Source organism: Pseudochaenichthys georgianus, chromosome 2 (assembly GCF_902827115.2).
Source record: "Pseudochaenichthys georgianus chromosome 2, fPseGeo1.2, whole genome shotgun sequence".
In the NCBI taxonomy this organism is placed as follows: Eukaryota; Metazoa; Chordata; class Actinopteri; order Perciformes; family Channichthyidae; genus Pseudochaenichthys; species Pseudochaenichthys georgianus.
In genome coordinates, this window is record NC_047504.1 from 10,971,685 (window position 1) to 10,981,684 (window position 10,000).

Sequence of the window (10,000 nt, forward strand, 5' to 3'; positions counted from 1 at the left end):
GCCTTATCTGTTGTAACTTCGTTCATGCTGCCCCTCTTGGCCAGGTCAATCTCCATGAGTCTTTTACCCGGTTAAATAAAGCATATATATATTATTGAATTACTTGTATCTCATATAACACACATTAATGAAGGCTTTTCTTAAAAACAACGACTGCATCTTCACAATTGACATTAATACCACGTGCGTTTCGGTGTCCCTTTCTGCAGTAAACCCGGTGCACTGTGCTCTCTTCCTTCACATCTCTCATTAAAACACATCGTTTACACCGATGTGTCTAAACACATATCATCCACTCGTCTGTATTTAGTCTGAGCGAGCGCCACTTGCTGACCTGTGATTGGTCCCAGATGAATTGTGGTCGTCCCGCCTCTTTTGTGTGTGATCAACAAAGGAGGAAGTGAACAAAGCGACCAGTCGTTGATGAAGCGCTCCATGAAAGACGATACACTCCATATACAGTGTGTGTAGGTGCACGGACAACTCAGACTGCTTGTTTTACTTCGGTTTTCCGCTGGGAAGGAGTCACTGCTCAAATATCTACATCATTCGTACCCACTTCTAACTCAAGATTGTGGTCGTTGGTTTTCTTTCTTATTGATGCTTCTATTGGGATCAGAACGGCTATCAGAAGTGGTTTTATCCCCAGTGAAATTGTGACAGATTGTTTTAGGAAAATAATGTAAAATATAAACTGGGATAAGTGCCGCCTAACATGTGACCTGTTTCATTCTTATATAAACATAGAAAAAGTATAATTAAAGTCAAATAATACAGAAGAAAAGCACGGTGAATACTGCTATGGTCTGTGGACTAAGGCGTATACGGGAAAGCCTTTTTAATGGTTAGTTCGAATGGTTTTCAGCTCCCATTGTTACTTTTATTTATACTGTATAATTTGATCCTTGTGTAAACTCTTATCTGTCCCATCCTCTTTCTACATGACACAATGCATCTTCAAATCAATCTATCGAATGCACGCTGTTGTTGTTCATGTATCTGTATGTTGATGTTACACATGGAGCTGGACATTCGTATCATCGTATCGTATCTTCACTTGTGATCAGTGCTTTCTTCTTAAGCCCTAAAGCGTCTGCTCGTGTTCCCTCCCAGCTTCTCCCTCTATGCTGGCTTCCCATCCTGCGGTCTTCAGGGGGATGGATCATTGTGGGATGGATCAGCGGGTGATGGATCAGCGCGGGGGTGCAGAGAGCCCCGGCCTGCGGGACAGCGTCAGCCCCGAGGAGCGAGGGGACAGCCCGGCCTCCAGCGGACCCCCGCCCGGCAAACTGAGCCGACCCGAGGTCAACGGGAGCCCGGCAGCTCCCAAAAACAGACAGAACGGGAACCAGCTGAGACCCCTGGGAGGTGAGGGGGTTACTCCATAATAACACACACTTTATTTCAGCCATCTTTGGATATCACATACAACACACACACACACACACACACACACACACACACACACACACACACACACACACACACACACATTTTTCATTGTTATAGCTGAACATACCATACACAGAAAAACACTCACGCACAGATGCCCATTATTCTCTCATGCAATTGAGAACATCTTCATGCATCATCACACAAACATTGTGACAGCTCACACACACACACACACACACACACACACACACACACACACACACACACACACACACACACACACACACACACACACACACACACACACACACACAGACGGACAGACAGACGGACAGACAGACGGACAGACACACAGACACACACACACACACACACACACACACACACACACACACACACACAGACACAGACACACACACACACACAGACAGACAGACAGACACAGACAGACAGACAGACAGACACACACACACACACACACACACACACACACACACACACACACACACACACACACACACACACACACACACACACACACACACACACACACACACACACACACAGACAGACACACAGACAGACACAGACACACAGACAGACAGACAGACAGACAGACAGACAGACAGACACACAGACATTAAGCTGCCTCCACCCTTCCTCTGAGTGAGGGCTGATTGGCTGATAGCGTGCCTGATGCTGCTGTGGTTTGGCTGCTGGTGTGTCGTCAGGCGGAGGGTTGATGGAGGGTTGATGGTGGGTTGATGGAGGGTTATTGATCAGCTCCTGAGGGACAGCAGGGGTGTGAAGGGTCCGGGAGGAAGAGATCTTAAACTCGCCCGACAACAAATCACTAAACGAGTTATGGCTGAAGGAGACGTGGTTGAGAGGGTCACTTTACAATTACCTGTAATCTAAGTTTCAAAATATAAAAGTAACTTATTTTCCTTTAGTTTTGAATTGCCTCAATATCAGAGGCAATGCAAATACATTTTTTATATAGTAATAATAGATTCATTATAGCGCCTTTAAGGGACCCGAGGCCGCTTGACATGGTGTGAACAAACAAGTTGAATAGCAGTGGAAGTTGAAGCAGGAGTTCTAGGGTTAGGTCGTTCCTTGTTTTTAAATATACTGTAACATCGTTATCCTGCTAGTAATCTGATAACGTCTTGTTGTATGTATGCCTATACTGTCCAGCAGCGCTATAAGAGCGGTTATGGAAACAAGTCTGGGGTTTTAATGTGCGGTGCAAACACAAATACAGTTGTACAATCTGACATTCCCACTGGCAGCTGCCCAGTTCAACCAGAGCCTCGCAGGGAGACCACCGAGCAGCTCTACTGCAGCGCTACGTCACCGCGGAGAGGAGAAATGCTGCTTCGGCTTCTGCAGGAATCTCCTTCACACAGATCCTGTTTACTTAACACTGAACATAATCGTAGAACCAAAAATATGGAAGCAACGTTGAGAAGAGGGTTTTTAGAGTGTGCCTTGCTCAGGAGCAGCTAACCGGGTAGCCCCACATTAACTCTCTCCTACCACATTGATACCGATTTAAATCCAGCTAGTTATTTAACTTGCAGACCCCTAAACGTGGGCAATTATAGAAAATCAAAGAATGTGTTTTCTCCCCTTTTTTGGACTTCAAATGTTCGTCTTTATCAGATCAACCTTTTCCTTGAAATGTCATTTTCAGTTTCAAATCAAATCAAATCAAATTTTATTTGTAGAGCACATTTAAAAACGACTTTGGTCGAGCCAAAGTGCTGTACGTGTAATTTAAACACATAAAAACACATTACATCACAATAAATCACAACAGATGTTTGAAACAGCTTGACTATTGTGACTCTGAACTTCTACCCTGACTTTTGAGGGGGTTCTTTGGTAGCAGATGCACCTTTGAATGCTTTAACAAAATCAACAACCAGTTTTGTATTGATCGTAAGCTGTCTTATTCTGACAAGGAAGGAAAAAGGACGGAACAAAAGCGTATGAAAAATATGGATCTGGGAAAAAAGTCACTTCAACGTCCTGGAAATAGGACAGACTGCCCGTACAATCTATGAGGTCTAATCCTATTCTTCTTCTATGTTTTCCCCGTGTGTGTCTCAGGGCTGATGATCCCGGTGTGCTGCGTGGTGGAGCATGCAGGCGGGGGGGCGGCGGGGGAGTGTGAGGGACATGGAGACCGTCACGCTGAGTTTGTGTTGGTGCATAAAGACGTCCTCTTCACGCAGCTGGTGGAGACGGCCCTGTCCGCTCTGGGATACTCACACAGCTCAGCTGCACAGGCAAGTGGTAAGTAGAGTGTGTGTGTGTGTGTGTGTGTGTGTGTGTGTGTGTGTGTGTGTGTGTGTGTGTGTGTGTGTGTGTGTGTGTGTGTGTGTGTGTGTGGTCTAGCATTACTATACTTGTGGGGACCTACATCTGTTTACATAGTCACGTGTGGGGACTCGCTTCCCTTATGGGGACAAATTGGAGGTCCCCATAAGGGGGATCATTAATTTTAGGGTGAAGACTTGGTTAGGTTAAGGGTAAAGTGTGTGTGTGTGTGTGTGTGTGTGTGTGTGTGTGTGTGTGTGTGTGTGTGTGTGTGTGTGTGTGTGTGTGTGTGTGTGTGTGTGTGTGTGTGTAAGGTCAAATCTATATATAATCCTCTTAACGAAGCAACGATTAATTTAAGAATACAAAAGAATTATCCAAAGCACAACAAACTCGACTCAATATCAAATCAAATCAATAAAATATGAACACAGGGAAAGAAATGCAACCCTTTCTGTCAATTCAAATATGACAATTGTGTACTTTTAAGTCATGGTGTATACACTGTAGTGAGCTGGAACATGTTTAAGTGGATCAGTAATCCAGAATAGAACAGGGTCTGATAATCTGTTTGCCTAACTTTAATGAGTCTTTGGTGGAGAACTTCAGACTCCATTAAAAGCATATTAAGGCCGTGTTTTTCTGCATGTCTGCTGACAGCCAGGGTGGTTTCCACTTCCTGCTCAGCTCCAACCGCCTCCTCCACTTTGACAAAAGCTGCTTTAATTTCGTGGTTTCACTGAAACCAAGTCCAAGCTTCAGTGATGTCACATCCTGTTTTTCTGCCGGTCAAAGTTATTGACAACTACAAAAATAATTAAGAATAAAAGTCCCCTCGCATGTTAAAGCGAATGTCCTCAGCCTCCGCCCTTCATGTGGGAAACGCAGGGATCTAGACTTCTTCATTATTACTCGTTAATGGGAAACATCTCGTGGGTTTTTCTTTGGTAATTAATGAGAAATTAATGATTCCCAGCACAGAGTAGCAGTGGCTTCCAGATGGGTTTGCCACATGGTCTACAGTGAGATGTTTAGACGATCGCGGAAAAAGGTATTTACCACGAAGGTGTGCCAAAGATAAGGATTCCTCCCACCTGGTCAGGGCAAACACTGGATCCATGTGGCAGCTTCTCATCGTCTTCAGATCAAAACAACAAGGCAGACAAGATCCAGTCAACCGTGAAACAACAGCCTACACACACACACACACATTCCTGGTGTGTCCCGTAAACACAGGGCACTGTAACCATGCGGCCGACGCCCTGCGACCCCCCCGCCTCTCCCAAATGGCTTGGTTTTGTTCTGAGAAATAAGCATTTTCTTTTCAAATAAATAATTTTTGGCCGTAGTCGTGCATTTTTTCCCCCGGTGTGGTCACGACCAAAATTATACAGAGTCTATTCTATTTTCTTCTGCCATTGAATTGCATCTTGCATAACTCTGGCTGGACGAGTATTTTTAAACTCTTAAACTGGCACAAGGGCTTTTTTCTTTAATTAACTTGCACATTATGGCTAATTAAAAAGCAGCTATTTCTTATTTAGATTATATGGTTTACTACTCTGGGTTTAATATGGGCTAAGGTGAATAGTGTGGGAAGCTGAATGAGAGTTTTGGGAAGCTTTCACTGATATCACTCACTCAGAAATAACCATTTACCATTATGCAAAGCACCAAAAGTGATTCTCAGAGACATCCTGCACATATCTCTCAATGATGGTTTAAAAGGAACTTTGAAGTGAATCAATAGTCTCTCATGTCTGTAATTCTGAAGTGGGCCGGTTGCTCCAGAGCTGTTCTTGTCCATTCTCATTGGACAACGGAGAATTGTACACCGGGAAGTAAGTATTCCCCTTACTGTCGTGCTAGTGCTAGAAACTGTGCCTTGAAGCCATATCAACATGTTGAATTGTTCATTCAGGGATTCATTTCAGAAATAAAACCAGCTTGAAATGCTATTTTGGTCTGTTACTCCTTTTGTTTTAGTTTCTGTTACCTGTAGGTGCTTGTACTGTTAAGTACCGTACTTTTCGGACTATAAAGCGCACCTGCATATAAGCCGCAGCAGCTAAAGTGTCCGTCTGTCTTGTGCTCTCGTTCTGTCTCTCGGTTCCACTTTCACTTTGGCGCGCTACCTGTCTCACTCTTTTCCGGCCTCCAGCTTTTCCCGCCGCTTAAAGGTGGCGGGCGCGGACCGGTCCTAGAGCCCATAGAGTTAAAGGTGGTTAATTGTACCTGTAAAATCAATAGATGTAGGAGGTTCCCTAGTGGCCGTTAGCTGTACAAACAAAATGGGGGAAAAAGTCGCGGCTTATAGTCCGAAAAGTACGGTAACTTGAAAAATAACCATAATAACCGACATGAAAAGATATCGTGATATATATCGTCTATCGTGATACTGCTTGAAAAATATCGTGATAATATATTTTTCAACATCGCCCACCCCTACTCTGCTGCATTAATTCTATATTTAAGTTGTATTATTTGGCATTTTTGCTCTTCGAAATCGTGTTGAGTTGAAGCCAGCAGATAACCGTGGCTATTTTAGTGACTTATTTCGAGAGTGGATAAAATAAGATCGGCTTTTCTCGTTCACATCAGTAAGGCTTGATGAGGTAAATTAACACTCGCTTTTAAACCAGAGTCAGCTGCAGCGCACATTAAAACTGCCAGCGATACAAATACACATTACTCTGTGAGACAGCAGAGGGATGAGCTCACAGTGTTTACTCCGTTCATCTCGTCTGTCTCTAATGCTGAGCTGATTCGACTTTTCTCCTCCGATTAATCAACTGTGGAGTCCAAAGAGAACGCCCTTTGTTCTTGCACCCCTATCACCACCATCCTCAAGCAGTGAAGACACCACACACACACACACACACACACACGCAATTGAGGCTGGCAGGCCAAGGCCAGGCAGGGTCTGTGTTTGATTTAGCAGATCCTAACGCGATTATGCCTGTTTAGATTTGCACTTCCAGTCACGGTAGTTGGAAGGCCGGGGGAATGTTGAACCCGGGATGATGATGCAGGACTGACACACACACACACACACACACACACACACACACACACACACACACACACACACACACACACACACACACACACACATAAAACTGCAAACCAGAATTCTGACAGCCGATATGAAATTTAAATCTCAACGTTTATATCTTAAGTGTGTTGTATGAAGCCCTGTTGTCCAAGTACACACTAGCTATTGTGCACATGACAATAAAACCGTTGAGCCTGTGGTTGTCTGTGTTCTCCAGGCATCATTAAAGTGGGCCGCTGGAAGCCGATGCCCGTCCACTTCCTGACGGACGCTCCGGAGGCCACGGTGGCCGACATGCTGCTGGACGTTTACCACATGGTCACACTGCGCATCATCCTGCACAGGTCAGCATGGAGTGGCTATCTAACACTTATTAATGCTAATGATATGGGAAGGTCAGACTGAAGCATCCTTTGTGCTCCAGTCTGACCTCTCAGTACATACAGAGCTGAATCCCAGTCACATTTCTCACTTGATCTGACCATTTAAGCATTATCGTATCGTATCGTATGGATTATGAGCAATATTGAACTATTAAAGTCAAGCTGCTTTTAGTGGCTCGAAACAGATATTTAATATGATAAATTGTTTTCATTTCCATTGTGAAAAAGCCCCACATACGGCCCGTCCACACCGCGGCGTGCGTCGAAAGCTTCACCATTCACTTTGAATGGGGTGACGTCACTTTTCGGCGAACTGCATTGCGGGAAGCGACGCGGAGCTTTGCTGGCGTGGCTCGCTGCAAACGTTGAGCAATGTTTAACTTTTGAAGCGTCGGCCAATCGAATCGTATGCCAGTACAAGCTCTAGCCAATCAAACCGCTGCTTGTGTGTCCGGGGCGGGAGAGTGTCGAGTTTCAGACACGTCCGCCGGCAAGCTTCAACGCACGCCGCTGTGTGGACGGGCCGTTAGAGCATACACGACTGCGTAGGTTTACCGTCTATCACCTTTACAATGTTATTATTTTTAAATCTTATACTGGAAGTTAAGAATCTTACAAGATAATCCTTTTTTAACCTAATCTACCTTGACACTAGTGTTTTTTGCACTTCTTAGAGATGACTTTTCACGAGTAAAGACAGTACCGCTTCTTTGAATTAAAAACAGTATTGTAGTCGTTAGAGCAGGTGGTTCTAATGAAGGAGGTGTGGGTGGAGGCATGTTTGATTGAGTGTGTAATAAGCAGGTTCTGAACAAGGTCAAAACACTTCTTAGAGATTACTCTTAACTAATAAAGACCGTACTACTTTTGAATGATTCCAGCAGGTTGCGGGTGCTTTACCCACGTGACAGCCTCTGCTTTAACCGAATGAAGTTCGCTGACTGTGTAATGACGAAGTGTTTCTTACGGTCAGTTATGCTCGTCTGGAGGATCTTCCCTCGGAGCAGTGGAGCCACGCCACGGTGAGGAGCGCCCTGAAGGAGCTGCTGAGGGAGAGCAACCAGAGCGCGCTCTCCAAGGAGTGTCCTCTCTCGCAGGTGTGTATCCCCACCACACACTCAGAAGGCCTCCACTCGGCCCACCGCGGGGACATTTAGGCAATTAAGTACACAACCATGGTTAAAGAAAGGGTAGCATCTGTCAGGTATACACTACGAAGGGCCAAGTAACAGCAATTTCAAAGTACGATGTTATTTACATTAGGTGTGCAAGGAATGGCATATTACATTAAATACAAATGTAATGCTTTCATTAAACATTCGTGCAAGCAGCAAGCAAGGACATATTATTTAATTTTTTTCCGCATATAAATGTTTATCTGGGTTTGATTCTGTTTCTCACACATACGCACGCACGCACGCACGCACGCACGCACGCACACACACACACACACACACACACACACACACACACACACACACACACACACACAGGCGAGATGCTGCTAAGTATTTACTCTAAACACATGTGGTTTCATCATCAGCTCACACACTTAGTGCACTGTGTAATCTCTGTCTCTCACACACACACACACACACACACACACACACACACACACACACACACACACACACACACACACACACACACACACACACACACACACACACACACTCAGTATTGATAGCGTCCCATGGGAAAGGATGCACACACGCACACCTCAATTATGGTGCTCACACACACCCTGCACCCATTACACTTGAGAGTGTGTCATTTGGACTTGTGATTTATACACAGGACTCAGTCATGATGTAATTAGTGATTAGGGGAAGTGTGTGGGTGGTGTGTGTGTGTGTGTGTGTGTGTGTGTGTGTGTGTGTGTGTGTGTGTGTGTGTGTGTGTGTGTGTGTGTGTGTGTGTGTGTGTGTGTGTGTGTGTGTGTGTGTGTGTGTGTGTGTGTGTGTGTGTGTGTGTGTGTGTGTGTGTGTGTGTGTGTGTGCAGCCCACCCGAGTTTTAATCCTCCGTGTTTCCCATGTTGGGATTTCACGTGCTCATCTTCTGCGCTGAAGACCACAATGCATGCTGGGAAAGGAAGGGTGAATAAAGGGTTTTGATAGAAGATGAGTTGACTCGTTAAGTGTTTAAAAGAGGAGATGATGTTGTTTTAATCATCCTTTTTATGTCGGTTGCAACATTATGTTGTCTAAGTGATTGTGCTTTTGTCTCCTCCTCTCTTCCTATCAGAGTATGATCTCCGCGATAGTGAACAGTTCCTACTACGTCAACGTCTCCACCTCGAAATGCCAGGAGTTTGGACGCTGGTACAAGAGGTACAAGCGCATCAAAGGTAAATATCAAACCTCCGTCTCGTCCATTTTACACAAGATTGCTCTTACGGTACGTCCACACGGCAGCTTCAGAAGAATCTTCCACCGCTTCCAACGCTTCTCTGCCCGTTGACTTTGAATGGGGATGACGTCACTTTGCCTCGCTTTTCGCCGAACTGCATTGTGGGGGAGCGAAGCGAAGATTTCCAGGATGTCCAGGATCTCCAGGATTCCAAAGTTGAGCAATGTTCAACTTTTGAAGCTGAGCTGGAAGCGCCAGCCAATCAAACACGTGTATGCAAATCTGACAGTAGAAGCGCTAGCCAATCAAGCCGCGTGTAAGCTGGGAGAACCAGACCGCAGTTCATTTCCTCATATTCCAAACGAGAAGTTACGGTAGCAAATCACCCGGTTCTTTACGACCAGAACTATTAACGGGATACAAACCGGAGGAACCAGGCATGGAGGGAGGTGGCAGAGACAGTGGGGGAAACTGGTAGGGTTTCGCCTG

The 10,000-nt window shown here is 45.1% G+C and overlaps 1 protein-coding gene across 1 annotated transcript in view; it reads left to right on the top strand.

Annotated features, from left to right (window-relative positions):
- The window catches only part of satb2 (SATB homeobox 2), a 26,259-nt gene that overhangs the window by 5,191 nt on the left and 11,068 nt on the right, over positions 1-10,000 (top strand). Inside the window, exons 2-6 of the mRNA XM_034097321.1 lie at positions 1,114-1,368; positions 3,514-3,699; positions 6,996-7,122; positions 8,135-8,258; positions 9,407-9,509. Of these exons, the coding sequence (XP_033953212.1) occupies positions 1,125-1,368; positions 3,514-3,699; positions 6,996-7,122; positions 8,135-8,258; positions 9,407-9,509 (784 nt within the window). The 5' untranslated portion in view covers positions 1,114-1,124. The remainder of the gene's footprint in view (positions 1-1,113; positions 1,369-3,513; positions 3,700-6,995; positions 7,123-8,134; positions 8,259-9,406; positions 9,510-10,000) is intronic.